Source organism: Myotis nattereri (assembly GCF_964212035.1).
Source record: "Myotis nattereri genome assembly, chromosome: 2".
Taxonomy (NCBI): Eukaryota; Metazoa; Chordata; class Mammalia; order Chiroptera; family Vespertilionidae; genus Myotis; species Myotis nattereri.
Genome location: NC_138076.1, coordinates 8,463,419 through 8,491,078, shown reverse-complemented (window position 1 = coordinate 8,491,078; position 27,660 = coordinate 8,463,419). Strand labels below are relative to the sequence as shown.

General features: G+C 47.3%; 1 protein-coding gene and 1 long non-coding RNA gene across 2 annotated transcripts; one reads left to right on the top strand and one right to left on the bottom strand.

The window, feature by feature from the left end:
* Window positions 1-311: 311 nt before the first annotated feature.
* On the bottom strand, window positions 312-6,301 carry SLC25A4 (solute carrier family 25 member 4). Its single transcript, XM_081084111.1, has 4 exons — window positions 6,045-6,301; window positions 4,169-4,655; window positions 3,324-3,464; window positions 312-493 (listed from the first exon to the last, which is right to left on the bottom strand). Exons 1-4 carry the CDS (start codon window positions 6,153-6,155, stop codon window positions 336-338), a joined length of 897 nt encoding a protein of 298 aa, XP_080940237.1. The 5' UTR covers window positions 6,156-6,301; the 3' UTR covers window positions 312-335.
* Window positions 6,302-16,529: 10,228 nt separating this feature from the next.
* On the top strand, window positions 16,530-21,186 carry LOC308514076. The gene is made up of 4 exons (XR_013995566.1): window positions 16,530-16,649; window positions 17,131-17,282; window positions 17,640-17,735; window positions 18,950-21,186. It is a non-coding gene; the product is annotated as an uncharacterized lncRNA (long non-coding RNA).
* The last annotated feature ends 6,474 nt before the right edge of the window (window positions 21,187-27,660 follow it).

Below are 27,660 nucleotides of genomic sequence, written 5' to 3'. Positions count from 1 at the left end.
GTCTTATTTTTTAATCCATTTGGCAGTTAATAATTCAATAGAGAAGGTGCATTAAGTGGTCTTTATTTGTTTCACATTGTTATTTATTATCAGTTCTTCAGTTAATTATACAAGTATGATACGTTATTTTATATTTTTCTGTGGGAATTTCCATGTAAAATAAATACAAAATACATTCGTGGTTTAATGAACACTCAGTGATGCCATTTTTTTTTTTTTCCTGAGGTATTCCTTTCAGTCTGGTTTTATCCCAGATCTTTCTTTTTACTTCCCCTAGGAAGAGTCTATTAAACCACACAAACAGGTCTGGAAGCAGTGAATTTGCTTTAATTACATTAGACGATCTTTTTGATCTCATCATACAACACCAACACAAAGGCACCGCCCATGCCTCTCAATACATTGGACCAGGCACCTTTGAAGAAAGCCTTGCCTCCCTCGTCTTTGGCAATCTTCCTCCAGCAGTCCAGTGTCCCCGTGTACATAATGTCAGCTGTGGAAACAAACAATGGTAAGGGCTCCGTAATTCTTTTTTATTTTTTAATTTTTTACTTTTTTATTGATTAAGGTATTACATATGAGTCCTTATCTCCCCATTGCCCCCCAACCCCCCAACTCATGCCCTCACCCCCTGTTGTCGTGTCCATTGGTTAGGCTCATATGCATGCATACAAGTCCTTTGCTTGACCTCTCCCCCTTACCCCCACCCTCCCCTACCTTCCCTCTGAGGTTTGACGGTCTGATCGATGCTTCTCTGTCTCTGGATCTGTTTTTGAAAGAGACTTTCCCACTGAGAGACCTCTGCACACAGTGTCACAAGTAAGTCGCTTGAACTCCAACTCCCAGCTCTATGCTATGTTCAACTAGACATCCCTTTCCTGCATAACTGCTAGGCAGGCTCTCTTGTCATTCCTACTCCTTTAACTCAAGGTGAGAGCTGTGGCAGTCAACCAGCTAGTTCACAGACCATCACACTGTCAAACGGGAGCAGGGTGGAACAGCAGTGTTTAACTGGGTAGTCAGAAGTGTTTAACTGGGTAGTCAGAAGTGTTTAACTGGGTAGTCAGAAGTGTTTGGGTAGTCAGAAGTGTTTAACTGGGTAGTCAGAAGTGTTTAACTGGGTAGTCAGAAGTGTTTGGGTAGTCAGAAGTGTTTAACTGGGTAGTCAGAAGTGTTTAACTGGGTAGTCAGAAGTGTTTGGGTAGTCAGCAGTGTTTAACTGGGTAGTCAGAAGTGTTTAACTGGGTAGTCAGAAGTGTTTGGGTAGTCAGAAGTGTTTGGGTAGTCAGAAGTGTTTGGGTAGTCAGAAGTGTTTAACTGGGTAGTCAGAAGTGTTTAACTGGGTAGTCAGAAGTGTTTGGGTAGTCAGAAGTGTTTAACTGGGTAGTCAGAAGTGTTTGGGTAGTCAGAAGTGTTTAACTGGGTAGTGAGAAGTGTTTAACTGGGTAGTCAGAAGTGTTTAACTGGGTAGTCAGAAGTGTTTGGGTAGTCAGAAGTGTTTAACTGGGTAGTCAGAAGTGTTTAACTGGGTAGTCAGAAGTGTTTGGGTAGTCAGAAGTGTTTAACTGGGTAGTCAGAAGTGTTTGGGTAGTCAGAAGTGTTTAACTGGGTAGTCAGAAGTGTTTGGGTAGTCAGAAGTGTTTAACTGGGTAGTCAGAAGTGTTTAACTGGGTAGTCAGAAGTGTTTGGGTAGTCAGAAGTGTTTAACTGGGTAGTCAGAAGTGTTTAACTGGGTAGTCAGAAGTGTTTGGGTAGTCAGAAGTGTTTAACTGGGTAGTCAGAAGTGTTTAACTGGGTAGTCAGAAGTGTTTGGGTAGTCAGAAGTGTTTGGGTAGTCAGAAGTGTTTGGGTAGTCAGAAGTGTTTGGGTAGTCAGAAGTGTTTAACTGGGTAGTCAGAAGTGTTTGGGTAGTCAGAAGTGTTTAACTGGGTAGTCAGAAGTGTTTAACTGGGTAGTCAGAAGTGTTTGGGTAGTCAGAAGTGTTTAACTGGGTAGTCAGAAGTGTTTAACTGGGTAGTCAGAAGTGTTTGGGTAGTCAGAAGTGTTTGGGTAGTCAGAAGTGTTTGGGTAGTCAGAAGTGTTTGGGTAGTCAGAAGTGTTTAACTGGGTAGTCAGAAGTGTTTGGGTAGTCAGAAGTGTTTAACTGGGTAGTCAGAAGTGTTTAACTGGGTAGTCAGAAGTGTTTGGGTAGTCAGAAGTGTTTAACTGGGTAGTCAGAAGTGTTTAACTGGGTAGTGCCCTTTTTATGGATGAGAAAAATAAGGCCTACTCTCAGGATATACTAGTCCAAGATGACACAGTTAAAAGAGCCACAACTAGTAGGTTGAACCAAATGAAACTAACACGACTTTTTTACATTAAAAATGGCAATTTCACATATTTCAACCTATGGGAGCTAAGACCTTTCCTATTGGAGCAGGCTGCTTGAGGCTATCCCTTGTCCACCTGAGTCACCCTTCCCTGCCTGTCATAACTAGATAAGAGAAGAATCATTGTTAAATAAACCAGCTAGTTACTTCAATTCTTCCCCCTTGCTTCTGCACCCAGCTTCTAAGGCTGCGATTTTCCACCTTTTTCATCTCATGGCACACATAAATTACTAACATTCTCATCACACCAAAAATATATATTTTGCCAATCTGACAAAATTGATTCATTCACTCCGGATAGCTATTGTGTTGACTATTGTCATTTTTTTATTTGACAGTCTAAGGGAAAAGAAATCAGTGTCCCTGACTAAATAGTCAGCTTTTGCATGTTTTAAAAATTCTTGCAGATAAACAAAATGAATTGACCAACAAAATAAGACCCGAAGCATGGAGGCATGGAACAGACTGACATACCTCGATGTGGGGTTGGGATGAGAAGAGATAAACCAAAGAACTTATGTACTTATATGCATAACCCATGGACAGGGGCAATAGGGTAGTGAAGACCTGGCGGGGTGGGTAGGGACTGGGAGGAGGGGAGTAAAGGGGAGGGGGGAGGGGAGATATCTAGATATCTGTAATACTATCAACAATAAAAAATATATTAAAAAAAATTATTGCGGCACACCGGTTGAAAATCACTGCTCTAAGAAAAAGGGCCTAAGGCCTCTATCATGCTAGATACCTAGTTAAGTCCACCTCTAAATATTCCATTTTCTATGTTCTTATCTATATGATAACAAAGTTCTCTAGAGAAATAGTTGAGAAGCTTTCTTTTGTAAATTATCATCACATGATTTTAACAATTGGAATAATGAAGACTGAAAACAGTACCAAATAGGGTTCTCTTCGGGCAGGAAAACTATGCTTTAGATCAGTAGGTGCCAGGCTTACCCCCCTTCCGGCCAGACTGCATCATCATCCTACGGCGCACAGTGTCAAAGGGGTAGGACACTAGCCCTGCCACCGCCGTCACGGACTGAGCGATCATCCAGCTGATGAAAATGTGCACATTCTTGGGGTCAGGCAGCATCCCTGCGGGCAGAGCCAAAAGCCAAATGGCGATGAAGTGATTCCTCTCAGCAGCTCCGCCAAAAGCAGGAGGAGATGGGAAGAGGCTACGTAAACCTCCAACCCCAGGCCCCCCCTTTCAGCGGAACCTGGCTACCCTCGCTGGATCTAGGGAAGCCGAGTTCTGCCCAGCATACAGGACACGTTGAAATGGTCCAGGTTACGCTCAGGAACTGACAGAGCCATGGGAAGAGGGGGCTGGTCTGCCCTTCCTCTCAATAACGCAAGGCCAGAGCTTGTTTCAGTAGAGGACCAGGAGAATCCTCTAGCTCAGTGGTTCTCAACCTTCTGGCCCTTTAAATACAGTTCCTCATGTTGTGACCCAACCATAAAATTATTTGCGTTGCTACTTCATAACTGTAATGTTGCTACTGTGATGAATCGTCATGTAAATATCTGATATGCAGGATGGTCTTAGGCGACCCCTGTGAAAGGGTCGTTCAACCGCCAAAGGGGTCGCGACCCACAGGTTGAGAACCGCTGCTCTATAGCCTCATGTCACCACCGCCTCATTCCAAAGCCTCAATTTAGCCCAGAGACTAGGAAAGAAACAGGATTAATACATACAAAGCCCTTTGTGAGTTACAAATCCCCTCGGGGTCCTGTCTGTAGGTTCTCCTCCTCCTCCCCAGGCCGCCCCCCCCCCGCCCCCCAAGCCCCTCTCTCACCCTTGGCAGTATCATAGACTCCAAAGTAGGCAGCTCTGTAGATAATGATGCCCTGGACAGAGACGCTGAAACCCTGGTAGAGACCCCCAAGGCCATCGGACTTGAAGATCTTGGTGAGACAGTCGCCCAGACCACTGAACTCACGCTGGGCGCTACCCTTGCCCACGTCGGCAGCCAACCTGGTCCTGGCGAAGTCCAGCGGGTAGACAAAGCAGAGGGAGGTGGCCCCAGCTGCCCCACCGGAAGCCAGGTTACCGGCAAAGTAGCGCCAGAACTGCTTGTGCCGGTCCACGCCCCCCAGGAAGATCTGCTTGTACTTGTCCTTGAAGGCGAAGTTGAGAGCTTGGGTGGGGAAGTAACGGATCACGTTGGCCAGGTTACCTCTCCAGAAGGAGAGAAAGCCCTGCTCCTTGGGGATTCTCACCACGCAATCCATGATCCCTTTGTACTGTTGCTCAGCGCTGATCTGTTTGCTGGCATGCTGGACCTGCAGGGAGGCGGGGCACGGGGGAGGAGTTGGGTGTTAGGAGGAGCAGGACAGAGGGAGAAGGAGAAAAGGGCAAGAGAAAAAGAACATTTGCACTTCCTTGATTTGCTTTTTAATAAAAATTGTATGGGGAAATCAAACAACTAGGGTAAATGAATGGTAGCTCCTTGGATAACAAGCCCATAAATCCAATTTTGCCTCAATTATCAGGGCATTTGAGAGAAAATGTCCTGCCCCAAATAGATGGAAAGGATGACTGAATTGTGTGCTGAATTTTCCTAGGGGCCAGAATTGTGCTAGGGACTTACTGGGACATAAAAATGATAAAACCCCCCACCCCCCACCCCCACCCCAAAGGACACCCGTGCTCTTTATAGACATGATGAGCAGGAGGTGCTGATTTCTCAGTCGCACTCCAGTCTCCCTGGAGACCAGGATCTCTGAGTAGTAGCTGTTCTAACAGAAAGAGAGTAAACCCATTAGGCACTAGAGCCTGGAAATTTTCAGGCGCATTATTATCCAAGTAACCAGCTGTTGAGGGGTCTGTTGCTGTTGTGAGCAATGTGTTGGGGTTTTTCTTGTTATTGATCATTTTGACTCCCAAATGGAAGAGGTCCAATTCCTCACTGACAGGCCCATGTCTTTTGGACAAGTGAGAAAAAGAGGCTAGATGGGAGCGGGGTGATGATGACAGCGATGATGATGGTGGTGGTATGCCATTCGGTGACTAGGTTGAAGTGGAAAAGATTTGGGGAACGGATGAGTAAGGACGACCATCTGAGTTTATTCCAAAAATTGCTTAATCTCTTCAAAACCCGTTTCTTCAAATGTGAAGTTGGAGGAGAGAATCCCTGCCCTACAGGGGTTACGTAAAGATGAATGAAACATACATGTCATCCTCTAGCCTAGTGCATGGGATACACAGCAGGCGAGTTCCTCTGTAATAATTATTTTAAGGTTTTGATAGTAAAAGGCGGGTGCAGGTGGAAAGGTGCAAGCAAGGGGACATTGAAAATCAAAAGGTGAGTCCGACCTAGGAGGCCTGAGTGCGTGCCAGGGCTGGCCCAGGCGCAGGATCTGGCTGGCTGTAACCCGCTCCGGGTGGGTTTCCATATATAGACAGCGGCGGCTGCGCGCCACCCGACACCAGGAATCTGCTACTGACGCCGGACGGGTCTGCGCAGGGGGCACCTTCCCCTTGGCAGGCCGGGCGCAGGGCCTGTGGCCTAGCGCAGATCTGCTGCGGCCCGACCGCCGCCCGCCGCCCGCCGCCCGCTGCCCGCTCTCCTCGCCGCTGCGCCCAGCGCATCCCGCGCGCCCTGCCCGCCGCCTGGCTCGCTGCGCCCCCGCCCGCGCCCGCGCCCGCGCCCGCGCCCGCTCCGTCCCCACCTGCAGCAGCAGTTTGACCCTCTCGATTGGGGCGACCGCGGTCTTGGAGACGGCAGCGGCGATGCCACCAGCCAGGAAGTCCTTCAGGAAGCTCAGAGCCTGATCACTCATGATGCCAGCCGGGCGCACACAGCCTCTGGGAGCCGCGCTCTTGCTCTCGCCTCCGCCGGGCCAGGCACAGCCACCCCGTCTCCGTCCCTGCGCGTCGCGAAGGGGCCGCCTACCTCGCCCCGCATCCCTCCTTATATCCCCCGCCCGGCCTCTCGCGAGAGGAGGAGGGACCCCGAGGCCGTGCACACAGTGCGCATTGGCTGGGCAGGTGCTTGGACCCCCCCGTGGCCGCCCCCCTCTTCTGCAGAGGGCAAAGGGGGCGAAGGCGCTTCCGGGAGGCAGGGGTGGGTTGGGGGCTGTGCCTTCAGCCTGGGACGTTTAAAGGGCACATTCATGTTATCTGTCCCGGCGACCAGAGGGAACACCGTGTCTCTGCAGCGTGTGGGCCGCTGTATTTATAGCACAAGACGGCTTAGGCTGGGCCGACGGGGGACGGATCCTCTAGCCCGGCTTTCTTTAACCTCGGGCCTGCACGGCCGCTCCGGGTCAGGGCGTTTCAGGCTGATTTTTTCTTCTTCCCGAATGGTGTCCCTCGCTGCCTGGATCTGGGCCTCTTCGGAGTTGTGTGCTCTCACAAATAACGAAGATCCTCCAAAATAAATACTAACGTCACTGGATGCTGTGATTACCTAACACAATCTGGCAACCTGCTGAATCCCCTCTTCTCCCCATTCAGCGGTTCAACCATTCATTCTGCTTTCAAATATTCATGTGCCCAGCACTCGGCGGCACCAGGAAAGACCGCATGCAGGGGGCTGCTAGGTGAAGAGCTGTTTCAGCAAGGTGTGTGTGTGTGTGTGTGTGTGTGTGTGTGTGTGTGTGTGTGTGTTGCTTTTCTGTTACCCCTAACAGTCTGATGACACTAAGAACAGGGACCCCTCTGAACGGAATCTCAGCACGTATTCTGGGCAGAACAGTCTCAGGCAGCTGGCGGCTTCCCACCAGAGTAGCTGGGTGACCAGGATATTAAGAGAAGGTCGAATCCTTGGCCGTACTTGCCTCCTTTTAACAGGCACCTGGACTTGGGAAGACTATGCTATCTAGTCCTAGGAAATTGATTGCAACTAGTCCCTTCCCCCACCCCCCAATATATTACTATGAGCCTGGATCCTTAATATTTTTCAGGCAATTCATATAATCACCCGGGTTTGCAAGTACAGCTGTTGCTTCCCCTAGGATGATTGCAATTTGTTTTTCACTCTAAACTCTTTACCCTGTTCAATTCTTTTCCCACGCTTGTTCCTGTTCTTTTGTACATTGACAAGTTTATTCTTTTTTTTTTTTTTTCACCAGCTTGCTGATGAATGCAAACATCAGGTTGGGTGTCAACTGAGCTGCAGCTGTGTGTCACCCGGGATCTGGACACTTCAGTGGAGCAGAGGTCACTGGTTGGGCGCCAGGACTGCAAAGGAGATGCATTTATTTGAGGTTGGGGCAGGATAGAGTTCGGAAATGCAGGTGAGCTGTGTGAACTGCTAACAAAGTGCACACGTACCAAGGTCATAGCAGGCAGAAGGTCAAGAACTCAGGATAAGCAGAAAAGTCCTCTATGCAGTCATTCAACCAACACTTGAGCTACTGAGTTCCAGGACCGAAGTTTGGCCCTGTGAATTCAAACTGAGATAGCTCAGTCCTCAGGAACCTTACATTCAGCAGGTGACGTATTTGTCACGTGTTTAACTTTATTCACCCACAGCTTCACATATAGATTTCCACGGATCAGCACAATCCACGTATTAGTCATTTCTTCTCCTTAGAGGGCACTGTATTCCATCTTGTTAATACAGAGTAATTGCCTAATTCCTTTCCCTTCTAACTGAACATTAGAGATATTTCTTAGGTTTATAATGAAAAATGGTGCTGGTATATAAAACTTCTGCACAAATTTTACTTTCTCCCTTTACTTTTTTCTTCTCATGTATTTCCAAAATGGAATGGATAGATTGAACATTTTAAAAGTTTGGGTTTTTTGTGTTTTTTTTTTGAGTACCTGCTGCATATTCAACAATTGCTCTACATAAATGTGGATCCACCAGCCATGGAGATGGGACGCTTGTTTCCCACAGATCCTCCTCCAACACTGGCTTGAAAAAAAAAAATCTTTCAGTTATTTGTGTTTTGTGAGTTCTAATTTGTGCCTCTTTAATTGCTATGAAACGGTACATGTTCATATGATTTGATTTAAGTTGTCAGGGTTTTCCTTCTACATAGATTTTTAATGTTCCTTGACCACTTATGGCAGGAAAGCAGCGTACTTCTTCCTATTTACAACAATGTTGCATATATTGGGGGCAATAAATACATGCTGAGTATTTTTCATCTTGTTGTTTTTCTTTTGATATTTATGTTATTACATTGTTCTAAGTGTTACTCATTTAAATATGAACAGATCCATAATATGATGATATCCTTCATGTTTTGGTGTACATGTATCTCTTTTGTAGAAAGATTTGTCAGGTTGCCCTACTAGGTAGTCTATTCCAATTCTGTTGGTGGTTATTTTTTACTAGAGGCCGGTGCATGGAATTCGTGCACGGGAGTGGGGGGTCCCCTCAGCCCAGCCTGCACCCTCTCCAATCTGGGACCCCTCTGGATCGGGCCTACACCAGCAGTTGGACATCCCTCTCACAATCTGGGACCACTGGCTCCTAACTGCTCACCTGCCTGCCTGCCTGATCGCCCCTTACTGCCCTCCCGCCAGCCTGGTCACCCCTAACTGCTCCCCCCTGCTGACCTGGTCACCCCCAACTATCCCTCCTGCTGGCCTGGTTGCCCCACGCAGCCTGCTGTTCAGTCGTCTATTTAGGTGTTTCGGTCGTGATGGCCCCTGGCTTTTTATATATTAGGGTTTGTTTGTTTGTTTGTTTGTTTGTTTGTTTTAATCCTCATCCAAGAACATGCTTACTAATTTTAGAGAGAGGGGGAGGGAGAGAGAGAGAGAGAGAGAGAGAGAGAGAGAGAGACATTGATGTGAGAGAAAAGGATCAATCAATTGCCTCCTGTACTCGCCCTGGGCATGTGCCCTGACCAGGAATTGAACCCACATTCTTTAGGTGTATGGGTCGACACTCCAACCACTTGGGCCACACCAGCCAGGGTGGTAGTTATTTTTTAAAATGTATTATAAGAATGTATGATTTAATTTCATTTTTCTCCATACCATTCTTGGGTATCCCAACACCAATTCTTAAGTAGATATTTTCTTTTCTTCATTATTTGTCTTATATTACTAATTCCACTTTGGCATGTATTAATTTCTTATAATAGCTTTAATTTATGAAATCATCATACCATGACTTATTTAATTACTGGACTTAAAAAAATAACAATTTATATGTGATAGTACAACCACTTCAAAACATGAAAAGTTTTATCTGCTTAAATGCCTGGATTTATTTTCACTGTCAATTTGTTCAATTATTTAAACATCACCAGGAAACTTTAACAGACATTTAAATTAAATTAAATACTAAGTTAATATTTAATTTGGGATGTTAATGTTTAATTCAGGAAGTATCCTCTTTGTTTTAATTTTACTAATTTTTCATAGTTTCTAAATGAGAGGTATCATATTTCTCCTTGGCTTCTGTCCAATGACCCTGCTGTGTCGGAGGAGCTTGACAAGAGGCTACACGTGGAGATCCATACACTGACCTCTCCCTCCATTGACTTTCTCAGAAAAGGGAGACCTCACATGCCCTCAGGAGCATGAGCTGCCTGTGATCATAAGATCCAGGTATCGCTTACACAGGCGGCGAGAGAATGGTGCTCAGCAGAACATGTGTCCACCCGCAGTCCCAGTGCTCAGTGGCTTTCTGCCAAGGAGAGAATGGACTGGCCGCTAGGAGATGAGAGAGAGAACTCTGCTTTCAAACTTGGTCTCCTGGAGACTGGGGGCAGTGGGGATAGGGCTGTGCAGAAATGAGAGACGGCACGGAGCTAGCCTTTGGACTTTTAGTGGAAGCTTGTAAAGAATTAATCTATTTTACTGAAATGGGAATAGAGAATGGGAGCTGCTAAAGAGTCAAAGGCAAAGAAAGAAAAACACTTAAGGATTTGCTGATGGTGGTGACTGCACAATGCCTGTGTGTTGGCGAATATCTAAAACCTGTAGGAACTTGCACACACGATTACTATTTGTTCACATGGTGAATTTCAGCTTAGCAGAGAGGAAAGAATTCTGAAAAGTTTATTTTTTGATCATATAAGATCACATATGAGTTGCTGAATTTCAATCAAAGGTGATTAATAGACTCATTCTGTACTGCTTTGAAAAGACAAAAAATAAGTGCAATATTTCTCCAGAGTTATTCCCCAGGGTAGCTTAATCAATTAGAGCAATGCCTTCTTTAAAATAAAGTGCTTTATCGTGACCTTATTAAAGCGGGCGCACACACACACACACCATACATATCGTCAGAAATCACAAGTGTTCCTGCAAAGTACTCCAACCACAAGCTCCCATTTAGCTAACGCCAAGCAAAACTGTGGCACTGCAAAGTGTGCGTTTACAGAAACTTCTTACCCTTTAGTGATCAGCTCCCTTGGGACTCTACTTCCTCCTACTCTTCCCCATCAACATAGAAATTATCTGAATAATTCACATCATTCATTCATTCATTCTTTTCCTTTGCACCTTCTTTCAACAAGCATGTTGAATGCCTTCTCTGGACACCGACACTCTGTGGGGTACCGGTGATGCAAAAGTCAGGAAGGCAAGATTACAGCCTTGGGGGACCTAGCAGGGCAGGTACCCACACACTTGTGTGGCCTACCAGGCTGTTCCCGCACGGTGTGGCGGGACTCCACGTAGGGCTCTTACTATACTTCTAGGCGCATGACTTTCGACTGGTTACCTGTCAGATCTTGTATTTTTCACATTGTATGAACCAAAAAGTTGCATGAGAGGGATTTGAGGCATCATTATTTAAAGTAGGTGATTTCTGGGGGCAGAGGAACCTCTAAGTCATTAAAGAAAAAGAAAAGAAAAAAGATGATCAGATGGACTTCTCCCTGAAGACCCTCATCCCTGGAGAATTGACTCAGTGGTTGCTGGAGGCAGAGAGCCTGGGGACTCCCCCACAGGCACAGCACACTCCCTCCCCATCCCACACAGGCAGGCCCCCTCCCCCATTCCTACATAGAGATCCACAGCTTCTCTCATCTTCCCATCTCCTCCTTACTTTATCCAAAACTCCAACAGCATCTCAGAGTTTGATGGCACAATTAAGCTTATTTTTATGTGTGTATAAGTAATGCCTTCCGACCGTAACCATCCACCTTTACCTTCTGGTTTCCCTGGCTTGCATTCTCTGTGAATAAAGCCATTACTCACCTGGACTGAACTTGATTGATTTTCCAAGTACGTTCTGAACTGGCTTCCCTAGTATTCAGTGTTGCACACACGCTACCAATCGTTTCTTTAAAACACTTGCTTTATTCCTGTTATTATTAAAATCAATGTCTAATGAAGGTTACTAGAGGGGCCATTTTTGCTCATCTGTATTGCTAATAAATAGCAATTTTAATGAATGAGGTGTTTTGTTTTTTAACATGCTTCTTTTACCCAGGACCCTTTCCTCATTTGGTCAGCCGAACATTGCTTCAGAAAAAGAAAACATTCAGAAAGCAGAGAAAGTCGTCTATTCATGGCATTAGATTTTCCAGAGGAAGAGAAAGAATTCAGATATAAACCATAGATTTGGTAGAACACCTGAGGGAAAGCAGTGTGTTCTGCCCACCCCGCCCTTCCAATGATTACATCAAGTTTTCCCAAATCTGAGGGGAAAGGAAGATTGCCAGAGAGAGAGAGAGAGAGAGAGAGGAGTCAGAGGCCAGCATGGTTCCTGGAGAAAGGGGGCCCAGGACTCTCCCCAGCCCAGGGAGGCAGCAAGAAGCAGGGAGAAAGGGCCAGGCCTTGTTACAGTACAAAGGTCAGAGGCAGCTTCAGAGTTCATCCAAGCATGAAAGTGAACAGGAGAGCAACTCCCAGACGCCGCAGGCCAGCCTGCTAGCGTGAAGGAGCCTGCAGAGCCCCATGAGGCTCTCCTGCCCCAGGGGGGTGCGGGCCGGCAGAATAACACCTTGTTTCAAGGTCACCAGAGTTAGTTGAGAGGAAGCCAGACCTGGAGAGCCTCATGGCTGGGAATGAGGCAGGTGTCAGGAGTGACCTTGACGGGGCCATGACTGAAGATCAGAAAGGAATAAGGACCCGGCAGCATGGATATAGGACTGTCTAGACCACATGGCCCTCCGTCCCCATCCTCAGTACCACAGAAATTCCTGGACTTTAGAAATTCCTGAAATTCCACTGGGAAAAGCAGAGAGACAAGGGGACGCTAATCGTTTCCACCACCGGCAGAAGGGAGTCTCCGAAGTGAAACGAAGTTGTTTTGTGCAGCTGAGTTTGTCAATATTCATTCTTGCTATAGTATTTTCTTCATTTTAAAAGATAATATGCTGCCTTGGCCTGTTTGGCTCAGTGGATAGTGTCGGTCTGCAGAGTGAAGGGTCCTAGGTTTGATTCCAGTCAAGGGCATGTACCTCGGTTGCAGGCTCCCGGCTCTGGTTGGAGGCATGCAGAAGGCAACCAATCAATGTGTCTCTCTCATATCGGTGTTTCTCTCTGTCTCTCCATCTCCCTTCCACTCTCTTTAAAAATCAATGGAAAAAATACCCTCGGGTGAGAATTTAAAAAAAAAAGATAATATACTAAAGACATCATAATTTTGGAAACTCTTACTATTGTTTGTTCCATCAAGGACATTTCTTTAAGGAGGAAACACAGTCCTGGCCAAGTAGCTCAGTGGGTTAGAGCATCATCTGGATACACCAAGATTTCAGATTCCATTTCCAGTCAGGGCACATACAAGAATCAACCAATGAATGCATAAGTAAATGGAACAAAAATCGATCTCTCTCTCTCTCTCTCTCTCTCTCTCTCTCTCTCTCTCTTTCTCTCTCTCTCTCAATCAATCAATCAATAAAAGAAGGAGGCTCACACTTAACTGAGAGTGACTGTAGGGAGAGAGAGACTTGAGGACAGTCTTCTCTACAAATCTCTATGAAACTCCAGTTATGCATGGTTATTAAATGGCTGACTACATATGTACAACAACTGACTCTTTAAACATGATACCTTAAACATAATAGTTATTCAATAAGTGTTTGTTGAATAATTAGGGAAATGCTTCCATTTCTAGTGCAATTTTTTCCCAATAATGAAGCCCCAAAAACCCACCATAATTTTTGTCGTGCACTATGAAACGTAGGTATATGGAATTTCATCATATAAAGTAGGAGAAATTATACCAGCAGAAATATGACTATCTACAACATACTGTCTGCCATATAAAAGCATAGCCACTTTAATGTTGGATTTGTCCATTTCTCCTTGTAGTTCTGTCAAGTTTTTCTTTACATGTTTTAGGGCTTTGTTTTTATTTATTTTTATTTTTTAAATTTTCTTTTAATTTATCTTTATAATGGAAAGTATTACAGATGTCTCCTCTTTTCTCCATTGAGCCCTTCGAGCAAATACCCGTCCCCTGCCCCAGGCCTTCACCACACTATTGCCTGTGTCCATGGTCATGGTCATTTTCATCTTCTGCTCTTATGAATGAGCATTCTTGTGCATGTGTCTGGGTGCACACTTGTATGCATGTCTGTTGGGCATAGATTTAGGAGGAAGATTGCTGAGTCTGCTTTGTACTTGCATTTTCATAGGTAATGCCAACAGTTTTCCAAAGTCATACTGATATTTTTATCTGCAGTGCCCAAGAGTGAACAAACGATGGTCAAGTGTGGAGCGGCGGAGACTGAACTGTACTGTAGGGCTTTGTCTTAAAAGTCATACAAGATTAAAATTGCTTTTTATCTTTAAGTCGTAGTCCTCTTTATCAGTAATGCTTTTTCTTAAAGTCGTTTTCCCCTAAATGAACAAAGCAACACCTGCTTTCCTTGAGATTGTATTTGCCTAATTTATCTTTTTATACTCTTTTACTTCCAACCATTCTGTATGTTTAGGTATGTTCCTTGTAAACTCTATATTTTCTTTTTTCATTTTCTAAAATTCTAAATTGACACTCTTATTCTTTTAGCTGGAGAGTTTGGATCCATTTCCATTTTTCATGACCAATGATATTTTCAAAATTTTATTTTGAAATATGGATTCAAAGGAAGTTGCAAAGGAATCACTACACGTTTAAAATTTTTGTCTCTGCTATTTTATTTTATGCTATTTGTCCTCCTTATGCATGTTTTTGAAGGTCGTCATTTACATGACGTTTACCATGGCTACCCTATGTCAACAAGTACATATGTTTCTGAATTACTATTAAGGTGCTAATAACACAGTAATTATTATTTTAGGTGGCTACTATTTTGCCAGGTTCAGAGAGTGCCAACTTTTCTGGTTAGGCACTAGGTGTTTCTGGGGACCATAACACAAGTTGATTTACTGCTTCAGAAAACACAAAAGTCAAATTAATGAGGAATGACACAGCTGTCAAATATGCGGGACTTGAATGGTAAATTGAGCTCTGGAAGAATTTTGAATTTCATAGCATTATTCAATGTGGCCACTGGAGGGAGATCACATACAGCTAGTCTCAAAATAATGGTCTAAGTCTCTAATTTTTATCACAAACATGTAAACAGCCCTAGCTGGCTTGGCTCAGTGGATAGAGCGTCAGCCTGCGGATGAAGGGTCCCGGGTTCGATTTGGGTCAAGGGCAGGAACTCGGTTGCAGGCTCCTCCCCTGTCGGGCCCTGGCAGGAGGCAACCAATCCATGTGTCTCTCTCACATCAATGTTTCTCTCTGTCTTTCCCTCTCTCTTCCACTCTCCCTCAAAATCAATGGAAAAATACCCTCCGGTGAGGATTAAAAAAACAAACAAACCTGTGTAAATAGTACGCAAACCTAGGAAATAAAAACCTCCCTACTTAAAAAAAAAAAAAAAGACATACAATCAACAAACAACAAGTATAGACGGCCCGGGGTGGTGAGCACACCCCCGGGTGCGGTGGAGGGTCTCCTGTCCGCCGCTCCTTTCCGCCCTGCGGCTTCTCCCCAGGCTTTTGGAGCAGCGCCGCGGGGCGGGATGCTGGGCGCCGGCCCGTTGCCCGTGGCAACCTCCTCCGCGCGTGGAGCAGAGCCCGCGTCATGGAGCCCAGCGCCTCGCGGCTCCTCCGGGAACAGTACCGGGACGCCAGGGGACGGCAGCCGAGGTGGCGCGGCTGGCGTGGGGGACGCGACGTGGGGCCGGGGCCGGGGGGCTGGATGGAAGCTGGCTCTGATCAGAGCGCCCGACAGCCTGGGTGCCCCGCAGCAGCCCGGCGCTGGGGCAGGAGGCCAAGGGCAGGGCGCGCGGACCTTCCGCGGGTCCCGAGCCTCGAGTGAGACCCGGTGGGCGGGGAACGCGGGGCTCGAGAGCGCCCCCTTCCGCCCACCAGGCGCCGCCCCGCAGCGCCGCCCTCTCCGCCCCGCAGCGCCGCCCTCCCGCCCCGCAGCGCCGCCCTCTCCGCCCCGCAGCGCCGCCCTCCCGCCCCGCAGCGCCGCCCTCTCCGCCCCGCAGCGCCGCCCTCTCCGCCCCGCAGCACCGCCCTCTCCGCCCTCTCCGCCCCCAGCGCCGCCCTCTCCGCCCCGCAGCGCCGCCCCGCAGCGCCGCCCTCTCCGCCCCGCAGCGCCGCCCTCTCCGCCCCCAGCGCCGCCCTCTCCGCCCCGCAGCGCCGCCCTCTCCGCCCCGCAGCGCCGCCCTCTCCGTCCCGCAGCACCGCCCTCTCCGCCCCGCAGCGCCGCCCTCCCGCCCCGCAGCGCCGCCCTCTCCGCCCCGCAGCGCCGCCCTCTCCGCCCCGCAGCACCGCCCTCTCCGCCCTCTCCGCCCCCAGCGCCGCCCTCTCCGCCCCGCAGCGCCGCCCCGCAGCGCCGCCCTCTCCGCCCCGCAGCGCCGCCCTCTCCGCCCCCAGCGCCGCCCTCTCCGCCCCGCAGCGCCGCCCTCTCCGCCCCGCAGCGCCGCCCTCTCCGCCCCGCAGCGCCGCCCTCCCGCCCCGCAGCGCCGCCCTCTCCGCCCCGCAGCGCCGCCCTCCCGCCCCGCAGCGCCGCCCTCTCCGCCCCGCAGCGCCGCCCTCTCCGCCCCGCAGCACCGCCCTCTCCGCCCTCTCCGCCCCCAGCGCCGCCCTCTCCGCCCCGCAGCGCCGCCCCGCAGCGCCGCCCTCTCCGCCCCGCAGCGCCGCCCTCTCCGCCCCCAGCGCCGCCCTCTCCGCCCCGCAGCGCCGCCCTCTCCGCCCCGCAGCGCCGCCCTCTCCGTCCCGCAGCACCGCCCCGCAGCGCCGCCCTCTCCGTCCCGCAGCACCGCCCCGCAGCGCCGCCCTCCCGCCCCGCAGCGGCTCTGGGTGCGGCGCGTCTGGGGGCAGCTGGACCCCGCGCCCTCGCCGCCCCGGAGAGACGGTGCCCAGGGAGGCCTCGCAGTGGCCCCAGCGGACCCGGCCCGCAGGTGAGTGGGCGTAGGCGGCGGGGCCACTCCCGGGGCTGCGGGGTCAGCCGGCCGAGCCCCTGCGGCCGGGCGCGGGGGTGGGGTGTCGGGCGCGGGGGGTGGGGGCGCGCGGGGGTGGGTGTGGGGTGTCGGGGTGGGACTGGCCCGGCTGCCGGGCGACGCGGGAAAACTCCAGCGCGCTACCAGCTCCTTCACTGGTCCGGGGCCGCCTAGCTCGGCGGCTACTTTGTGCTGCGCGCGGTACGAAGCCCTGACGTCCGTTATCCCGTCTAATTCCTTCAGCAAAACCGAGGTGGGCGGTACGGCCTTGATTTGCAAAGGAGCTTGCCCCGGGCCTGGGGCCCACGCGCCGGGGCAGAACCGCGAGGCAGCGGCCTGTTCTCAGCCTCCGCGTTTCCCCTCCGCATCCCCCTCCAGGCAGCGCCGCCGAGCAGCCCGGAGCCTGTCTTGGCTCCTGACCCAAGTCCCTGTCCTTCCCCAGGTGGCGGCCAGCAGGCACGGTCTCAGCTTTAAGGAGGCGCCGCCCTCCCGCACCCGTTCACAGAGATCCGAACGGGCACCACCGTGTGAGGAGATGCGCCTCCTCCGAGCCCCCGGAGGGGGCTGCGACGCTGGCCCAGCGCCAGTGAGTGAGTGAGTGAGGGGCGGTGGAGCGGAGACCCGGCCCAGGCGGGAGGGGATCGGCGCCACGCGCTGGCTTTGCAGCTGGGACTCTCCCGTGTGTCAGAGTTCCTGTGACCGCGGAACCATGATTATCTGAGTTGCGCGTGAAGCCCCATCCGTAACATTGTTTTGGAGCTGAATAGAGCAACGTTAGCAATTGCTATCTCACTGCTAAGCACTAAAAAATGTTGCTCCATTGAAAGAAAAATGTATTTCTGATTTATTTTGTTGCTATGGAAAAGAAATTATCCTACATTTTGAAAAAGAGAGGCACTTTAAAATTGAGACTATCTCTAAGTTGTGAATCCAACATTTTCCTTCCGCCAGAGAACAATGCCCATGAAAAGATGAGATCTGGGGGTTGTTGCGCCAGGAGGCAGCTGCTTAAAACCACAGTCCTAACGGCAAAGGAAGCGTTAACAGGTAGGGGATTGTACTGGGGCTTTGATTTCCATGTTATTAAATAAAAGTCTGGCCCTGGCCGGTTTGGCTCAGTGGATAGAGCGTCGGCCTGTGGACTGAAAGGTCCCAGGTTCAATTCCGGTCAAGGGCATGTACCTGGGTTGTGGGCACATCCCCAGTGGTAGGTGTGCAGGAGGCAGCTGATCGATGTTTCTCTCCATCGATGTTTCTGGCTCTCTATCCTCCCTTCCTCTCTGTAGAAAATCAATAAAATATATTAAAAAAAAAAAAAGTCTGCTACCACGTAAATCACACACTCATGTATTAGGCTATGTTTCTACAGTGCTTGAGAAATTTTCAGTATCCAGTGTGATTTCAAGTTTACGTTCTAAATACCCTAAGCCTTGATTAAGAAAGAGGGGTGGTTAGTGGGAAGGGGAAGTAGCTAAGAGTGTTAGTTATCTACTCAGAGGGTAACTAGGAAGATTTCATGCTATGTCTGAGGCCCCCCCGCCCCAATCACACCTGAAGGCGGGGGCCTGCTCTGTCACTCTCTGCTGACTTTCTCAGGAGGTCCTCAGAGAAAGTGAGAGAGGGCGGGACAGGGAGAGAGAGATGGAAACATTTATGGGAGGGAAACATCAATCGGCTGCCTCCTGCACGCCCCCTACTGGGGATGGAGCCCCTAACCCGGGCATGTGCCCTGGAATTGAATGGTGACCTCTGGGTGCATGGGTGGACACTCAACCACTGAGACACACCAACAGGACTGAAGAAATTGCTCTTTGATGATTCAAAGTCCACTGTTTTCATTTTTACTTTTTTTTTTTAAAAAAAAATCTTTACTGTTGAAAGTATTACATATGTCCCCCCTTTTTCCTCCATTGACTCCCTCCAGCCCACTCCCCCTCCACCCCAGACCCCCACCACCCTACTGTGTACATGGCATTTTTACTTTTTAATTTAAAATACTAATTTTCTTCCAAGTGCACTTTAATAAAATTGTAAAACTCAAACTCATTTTATTATTTTTAAATTTATCTTTATTATTGTTGAAACTATTACAGCTGTCCCCTTTAAAAAAAACTGAACAATGTCTGATCTAAAAAGAGTGAACGTTGATGGAGGGGATCTGGTTGTTACCTTTGCTGGAATATAACTGTGTTCTTCTGTTTGTATAGCAGCCATGTCTCAACCTCTCCCTTTTCCTGTCTCCATCTTCTTAATGTTTCTAGGCTGAAACTCTAAGACAAAATCATGATAAACTTTGGAGAGCTGGGTGTAGCCGTTCAGGAACCAGTTCCTGCAAGAATTCCTACCTGGTTCGACCTTTGTAATAGAAAGCAGGGCACTGAGGACCGCCTCGCAGTCCTTACAGCTCAGAGGAAAAGCCCAAGACGGCAGTCACCTTCTCTCTGCTTTTGACCTAGCGAATGAACCAGTGTATGTCTTTTTTTTTTTAAAAAAGGGTATTGCCCTGACTGGTTTGGCTCAGTGGATAGAGCGTCGGCCTGCAGACTGAAGGGTCCCAGGTTCGATTCCGGTCAAGGGCACGTACCTTGGTTGCAGGCACATCCCCAGTAGGGGGTGTGCAGGAGGCAGCTGATCAATGTTTCTAACTCTCTGTCCTTCTCCCTTCCTCTCTGTAAAAAAAAAAACCACAATAAAATGTATTTTTAAAACATTTTAAAAAAAGGTTTCGCAAGCTGATTCAGAACGTCCAAGAGCTCATATTGGAATGTATGGGGTTAAATGTCTTCCAGGAGGCTCTGATCTTGGACTTGCATGATTTTATTGGTTATTTTCCCTCTGCTGTCACCCTGATAGCCCAAATAATAAAAGTTGAATTTGGTCAGTAGGGGTCTATATGTAGATATCTGTAGTGTAATATACAGGGTGGGCAAAAGTAGGTTTACAGTCATGAGTACATGAAACAGGTATAATCTTTCTGACTTTAGGAATGGCACAATTTTATACAATTTTAAATTAAGTTTGTCTTAAACATGCGGGTTCTAATGAAGAAGAAATAACCTTCCATTAAAACATCTCCCTGCTACTTTTCCCTTCCTGGATATTCTAGCAGGAATGCGCTCTCTTCTGGACTGTGTACTTTGTGTGTAATTGTTACCCTGATTCTCCAATTAGAATCTGAGCTTCAAGAAGACAGTCTCTAGGACGTCATAGCCCTATTGTGTCTTATACATCCTTAGTAGATGCCCCTTTAAAAGACTGAAGAAATTACCCAACTTGTTCTCCACCACCTTCCCATGATTCTTAACAAGAAGGAACGTGTTAAAAACTCGAATGTAGGATGTACGTGAAAACTTGGCTGAGTAGCAGAGTCTGATCTCTCTTTCTGTCTCGGAGGTTGGGAAGGAAGGTTTCTTTTCAGTCCTGGAAAGATTTGACTTGCATTTGAAGAACAATTTGCACGATTTCCTGAAGAAATGCCACCTTATGAACAGTCCAACTGGCATTGATCATTTGGATCTCCTGAGAAACGGCCAGGATCACAGGGAAGAGGGGATGGTGCACAGAATCTGCTCCAAGCGCATGCACAGGCTGCAGACACTCATTGTTATTGTCCTTTTCTCATCCACTGCGTCCCACCAGACCCTGGATGAACTTCAGGCAGGCTCAGCGCCTTGGATGCCTCCGCTGTGTGGGGTAGTGTCTTCCCGGAGACCTTGCATTAATGGGCAAGAGGCAGAGAGGTCCATAGATGGTCTACGAGAACCATCTTTTGGTCTCCAATCCATTCTCTCTATTGAAGCCAAAGAGTTCCTCCTAAATTAGAATCCAGTCATATGTGAGTGTGGGAAACAAAAGTGCTATAGGAATGAAACTGCTCTGTGTTGTTACTCTAATTATTTGTATCATTATTGAAGTTACTTCCATACAAGAACCGGCCTGCCTTCCCTGGTTGAGGAGGTTACCACAGTGCACGGAAGGATATAGAAGTGTTAATTTGGTATGACTCACTCCCCCCTGGCCAACTCCTTAACTTTATCAGGGCCACACTTTATTTTTAGCTTTGGCCTTTTGCAGCACTTGACCTTTTGCCTGGATAGAGTATTGTACTGGGGAGCTCAAACTCACCCCCAGCCTTCCCTGTTCCATGAAACATAAGGGATATGTGTGTTAGGTTATGTCTTCTTTAGAAGTCTGCAATCCAGAATGGTCTTTTAGGACAAAATAAAACTGTATTCACACACACACACACACCACCTACACACACACACACCTACACACACACACACACACACACACACCCACACACACCCTCTTTGGTAACATTGTCTTGCACATTTGGATTGTAATCACTTCTTTCATGAGGCATCTCTTTTGTCATCTGTTGTAAGAAATTAGTATAATCTTAACATTTATGAAAATATTTTTAAAATGTGGGTAAGGATCTTATACCAAAATCGCTACCCCACTTGTTTTAGAATTAAAAAAACTCAGAAACAACCTTCAAATATAGAGTAGTTAAATAAATCATGAAATAGCCATCCAATGAAATGCCATGAAGCCATGTTAAAAAAAAAACAACAAAAAACTGATTACAAGTGATTTTTAAAATGAGATGGGGTAATACTAATTATGGAATGTTAAATGAGGAAACTTAAGTCCCAAACTACAAATGTCACATGAAGTCGACTATGCCTTTGCTCATCTCACCTGGCTCGCTCCAACAGCCACCTACAGGTGCTCCCTCAGCCAGGCGGGACCCCTCCAGTCGGTTCTCTAGTCTGCGCTGGAGCCAGAGCGGTCTTCCTAAATTAGAATCCAGGCTTGTCCATTCCACACTGAACGCTCTCTGATGTCTCTCTGTTGCCTTCAGGACACGTTCGGGCTCAGCGTCATGGGGCCCAGAGCCCTCTGAAACCCTGCACCTCATCTCGGGGCCACTTCCCCATCTACGCACCCTGCTCGCATTGCCTCCACTGTAGCCTGTTCTTTCTGACTGCGGTGCTGTTGCCTTCTTTTTGCCTTGATATCTTCTCATCCTTCACATCTCGGGTTAGCCCTGTTTTCTCTGGAAAGCTTCCCTCTTTCCCTCTCTGGTCTGTTTGCCCCCCCCTCCCCTCCCCCCGTCCCCCGTGCTTCCACTCCTCTCTGTATGCCCTCTACTGTGGAACTCCTTGCCCTTGACTGTCACTGCTGAGTTCCTTACCCGGGAGAGCAGGGTCCCTGTCTATCAGGCCCATTATTCTGTTCCCAGCAGAGGGTACCACAGCGTAGGTACCCACTAACTGTTGAAGACAGTCAACATATTGGGCAGATAAGCATCAATTGGTTAGTAGACCTTTTCTCTGACTGAATTTTGGATGGTTTTGAATTTCCTCTTTATTCTTATCCTAAAACAAAACTTTTATTGTGGTAAAAACACACACATACTATTAAATTCGCCCACTTAATTCTAAGTGTACAGTTCAGTAGTGTTAAGTCCGTTCGCGTTGTTGTGCAACAGATCTCTTGAACTCTCTCACCTTGTAATGCTGAAACTCTATACCCACTAAGTGCTGATGCCGCCTCCTCTCTCCCACAGTACCCACCTTCTGCTGCCTGTTCTATGCTTTTGGCTGCTTTATACATTTCATATGACAGGAATCATACTGTGTTTATCCTTTTGTGACTGACTTATTTTGCTAAGCACAATGTCTTCAAGGTTTATGTTAAAATGATTTTTTAAAAATCGATTGCAGAGAGAGGAAGGGAGAGAAAGAGAGACAACATCAATGAGAGAGAAACATTGAGCGGCTATCTCCTGCATGCCCCCTACTGGGGATTGAGCCTGCAACCCCAGCATGTGCCCTGACTGGGAATCGAACAGTGACCTCCTGGTTCATGGGTGGATGCTCAACCACTGTGTCACATGGGCCAGGCTAAAACGAATTTTTTATATAAACTCTATTACCTCTATAACCAGAAAAGAAGCTTTATAGAATCATAGGAACTAGAAGTGACTCTAGAATTTATCTGGACCAATTTTCCCTATCCTTAACTTTACTTTTTCTAGATGAGAACTTCAGAAATCAAAAAGTAATTAGTCTCAGGTTAAAGGTTAAATAATGACAAAGTTGACCCAAGAAATAAAACCAAGTAATAGAGGAAAAGGTTTTCAGGTCTTTCACAAAATTTATAGCCCTCTCTCTCTCTCTCTCTCTCTCTCTCTCTCTCTCACTCTGTGTGTGTGTGTGTTTTGTTTTAATTTTCTGCTCAACATTAGCTGTTTTAAAATAATTTTGTTTTCCAGTATTTCATTTCACATTTGAAGTAAAACTAATCCATCTGCTGGCTGCTTGCTTTGTTCAGAAGGCACAAAGCACTTCTCTTTAGGAATTGTGTTTCTTCCGTTTTGCTTGCACAATGCATTCCACAGGTGGTCAAGATTTCCCACTCTGGATCCAGGCAGGCTAAAAGGATTCTTCAAATTTATGGGAGAATTTGAGCCGCAAAGTGGAGGCAAGTCCAAGAGATACTTTTGTTCAGCTGTTTGTTCTTATGTAGCATTCCCTCCTCCTGGTCTGAAAGAGAAAGGACTCTTAAGTTATAGTTTATGAAATAATTGTGAAAAAAGACCCACTTGTTCTAAGTCCCCGAAACGGATTAATGTGTCCAATTAGCATGTATTATGAGTCCGCCACGTGCCTTGTTGTCATTGAGAGACACATTTAAGATGTATTTCCTGAGTTGGGAGGGTGGTAGAGAACCAGTGGGTGTCAGAGTAAGGGTAAGGGTAAGGGCTCTTGGAAACTATGTGGTCCAATCCCCTCCTATTAGATATGGGAAACTGAAGCCCAGAGGGGGCCCGGAGTCAAAGGCCTGGTCAGTACCGAGCTAGAGCTCGAGGTGCCCCCTTCTGGCCTCCGGCCCAAGGAGGGTGTCACACCCCGTAGGCTGTATGTCCGGCTTCGTTTGAAGAGGGACGCAGAGAATCTCACTCAGCTTGCTTTTTATTACTATCTTATTCTCTTTTCATAATTTACTTGTCAACATGGTTTTCAGGCTCAACCTAACATCTGCTCTGGTTTCCAGTCACGAGAGGAAAACTGAAGATTTCTATCCCAAAGTGACTTAGAATAGCTCGATGTTGTGTTCCACCACCCAGGGGTTGTCTTCCCTCCAATGGACGGAGCCAGGACCGGCAGTCCCCATCCTCAGCGGAGTCTGGGCGCGGTGGTGCATGCGCGGACCTGGGTTTGCGGGAAAGAATGACCAGCTCCCGCGGTGGGAGGGCTCGTTAGCTTGGTTCTTTCAGTTTTGTTTATGACCGGGAAGTAGGAGTTCTTCCCTGAGTGTGAGGTGACAGTACATCTTGGCAGTCTTTCTAACGTAAACACCACGTGTTATGGGTTAGCATCTGAGGGAGAAGAGACTCCCCATGATTTACTGTGATTCATCTGTAGAGAACTCTAAAACACTGAAAATAACCCCAGGAGTGGTTGTTCAGTGGTACACTGCTTTGTACTTTGTACTACTTTGCATCTTTATAAGTTTATTGGAGGCCTGGTGCATGAAATTCGTGCACCAGTAGGATCCCTAGGCCTGGTGGGTGATCAGGGCCGATCTGTGGGCCGACCGGGGGGCCCCCGCTGGCACCCGCCTTGGCTGGCCTGGAGCCATCCATTCGCCGGCCCTGCCACCCTGCCACCACCCTGCAGGGTGACTGGCGGGGCGATCAGGGGGCGGGGGGAAGGGAGACGCTGGCACTTGCCTTGGCTGGCCTGGGGTCTGCCGGCTGGGGGCAGCTCCTGCATTGAGTGTCTGCCACCTGGTGGTCAGTGTGCATCATAGCGATTGGTCCTTCCACTGGTCATTCTGCCGTTTGCTCAATTTGCATATTAGGCTTTTATTATATAGGATATTACTGATATGAAACTTAGTGGACATGTGAACAAATAAATGGTTGCAATTCTCTGAAATGTAGGAAAACATTGTATCACCATGATACTTTGTTCTGTAGGGTTCCAAGAAATCAAATAATGCTCTGTGGACAAGAAGGTCCCCCAAACTATAATGTAGAATATTCATACTACTGGGGAATATGTTTTTATTGATACACATTAATTTAAGGAAATGCACACGGTAACATTTGTTCAAAATTGTCCCGTAACTAGTCCTAGAGATTTAGATACTCAGCAAAGTAATGCAACCAGTGACAGGGATTAGTGCCGCCCAGTCCCTGACCCCTTCCGCAGTCCGGGGACAGATGCTGTAGCTTCAGCACCACCCACGATGCTCTGGAGACTATTTTCTGTGTGTTGCTGCCTGTGACGTAGATGGTCAGAGGTTCTGTGTTTCTCGGTGTCGGTCACCAGCTGGGTTCATAGGACACCAGGTCTCTGTTTTCTGAACTGCCCTCTCTCCACACAGAAAAGCTGACCTGGATCTTCTCACTTACGACATGCGGAGCAGGAAAGCCACCCCGGCCCCCTCAGCGGAAAGCCAATCAACAGTTCAAGCGGATGAGCAAGAGGTGGGGAAGTGAACGACCGAGGGTCTTGTAATAAACGTCGTCTCATTGAGCCAGAATAATTTCTGATTCTGGATCTCCACAAAAGAAGAGAACTGGATTCTTTATTCTGAGAGGTCGGACCATTAGTGCTTATTGAAAACTCTTGGACATGCATGACTGCTACATGCATGACTGTCCCTTAGACCAAACCAGTCTTTTGCACACACAGAACTCTGGCGCCCACGTCAGCGCAGGGCGGTGGAACTGCCAGGGGAAGTGATGTTGGCGGAAGTTGACGTCCAGTTTAAAACTGAGAGACGCTAAGTGCTGGTAAAGGCTCCCCATCCCTTTGGGGTTATCAGTCCGTAATATTCAATAGTGAATTTGTCTTCCAGGGACTTTTAAATTCTGGAACAGAGTAAAAGGCTGATGCCGGATTCCTGACTCCAGATTCCCTTTTCATCCTGAGACATGGAATGGTCATTTTTAAGTTACGTTTTTTAATAGATTTTGCGATGAGAGAAGAATCAGCCGCATCTCCACTTTAACTGGAATTGGAGTCAAATTGGCAGATTTGTCCCAATCTGCTTGGCTCCCACTCTTAGCCCACTTTCCAGTCAGTATTTAACTAAGGTGGATGCTCCGCATTTGTCTTTATCTTTATTTCTACATTGGCTCCTTTCTCCTCTTAAGGGAATTACAAAACCAGCGACTATTTGCAGCATCAATTGAGGCGAAAATCTTTTTGTACTCGGACGTGTTAGACATATACGTCAGTTGGCACTTACGTTGACGTGACGGGGAGTTCCGAAGTCACCTGCAGTCTGGTTTGTATGCTGTCAATAACCCTGAAGATTGTGAAGTGGCATCTTGAAAATATATTCTTTCTTCTGCCGATTCCAAGTTACCTAGGGCAGTGGTCGGCAAACTGCGGCTCGCGAGCCACATGCTGCTCTTTGGCCCCTTGAGTGTGGCTCTTCCACAAAATACCGACTTCTGCGCATGGGCCATGAAGTTTCAATCGCACTGTATGTGGGCGCCCGCACATGGTATTTTGTGGAAGAGCCACACTCAAGGGGCCAAAGAGCCGCATGTGGCTCGCGAGCCGCAGTTTGCCGACCACTGACCTAGGGACACAGTAGAGGAACGCACATGGAAGCTCAACTCTCTGATCCTAGAAATGGGACCATTTAAAAAGTTCCATTACCTTATAATTTTGAGGAGTTGTTGAATCATGTTCGGGGAGTTAGAAATATAGTTACTGGATTCCCTATGACAAAGTCCATGTTTCTTTGTCTTTTTGCTTATTTTTGACAGGAACACTGACAAATTAAAACATCAGTAGTCAACAGGAATTTTGAATAACTAGGGCAGTGTTGGCGAACCTTTTGAGCTCGGCGTGTCAGCATTTTGAAAAACCCTAACTTAACTCTGGTGCCGTGTCACATATAGAAATTTTTTTGATATTTGCAACCATGGTAAAACAAAGACTTATATTTTTGATATTTATTTTATATATTTAAATGCCATTTAACAAAGAAAAATCAACCAAAAAAAATGAGTTCGCGTGTCACTTCTGACATGCGTCATAGGTTCGCCATCACTGAACTAGGTGATAAGAATTTACATGTGTTTTCGCAATACAGTTCTATAAATGGTGGAATCTTTGATGATTTCTCTTTTCCACATAAATGGGTCAAAATTTTTTTCTGTTTCTCTACAATAAAATGGCAGGTGAGAATTGGTTTTACTTAAGTTTACAAAAGATAAATGTATGCATTATCATTTTAAGAATTTCATGAATTAGTTGATCTTAGGTGAGGGATTTTGGATAGTTTCCTGCCCAGTAAAAAACTACCAATGGTAATTTTCTGGATTTGCAATGATAATATTCAGAATGAATCGTTTTATTTCCTTCTCTGTATTCAGATGTCTTGTAATCAAATAATGCACCTCCCGAGTCTACATTTTATGGCCCAGTTCATCATCATTCCTGCTAAGGACAGGTTTTTATTCCTGCCTGGTGACCATGGACATTTCTCAGCCACCAGGTGGCAGAGTCTCCTTGGGTTAGATTGAATATTGCGTTTTTCTACTGATTGCCAACTGTAGTTTATAGCTAACGTGAGTGGCCATCAAACCTTTTACTCATGTACCCCTAAAATGAATTTGAAAACATATGCACCTCCACAAACTTTTAAGTTCATGTAAAAATTACTCAGCAAAAGTTTAGATAACAAAAGAGATATAACTTCTGACATGCTGCAAATACCGAATTTTAAAATAAAATCGTTGATGTCATTCTTCTAAATGAATCAAATTGAATGCAAAGTGCTGTAGATATTTGATAGCCACCATCATATACTTTTTAAATGCCAAAATGAGCTTATTATTCACAGTTGGGATACTTTACATCACTCCTTTTCCTCCTTGACAGCTGTTTCCCATTTTATTTCCTCTACAGAATTTCACACTAATATACAG

Excerpts from the sequence above, each read along its gene's own strand:
- SLC25A4 (XM_081084111.1), bottom strand. The coding sequence starts at position 6,155 with ATGAGTGATCAGGCTCTGAGCTTCCTGAAGGACTTCCTGGCTGGTGGC. Across the intron at positions 4,656-6,044 it reads GGGTCAAACTGCTGCTGCAG|GTCCAGCATGCCAGCAAACA; the intron begins GTGGGGACGGAG and ends GCCTCCCTGCAG. Across the intron at positions 3,465-4,168 it reads AGTCTATGATACTGCCAAGG|GGATGCTGCCTGACCCCAAG; the intron begins GTGAGAGAGGGG and ends CTCTGCCCGCAG.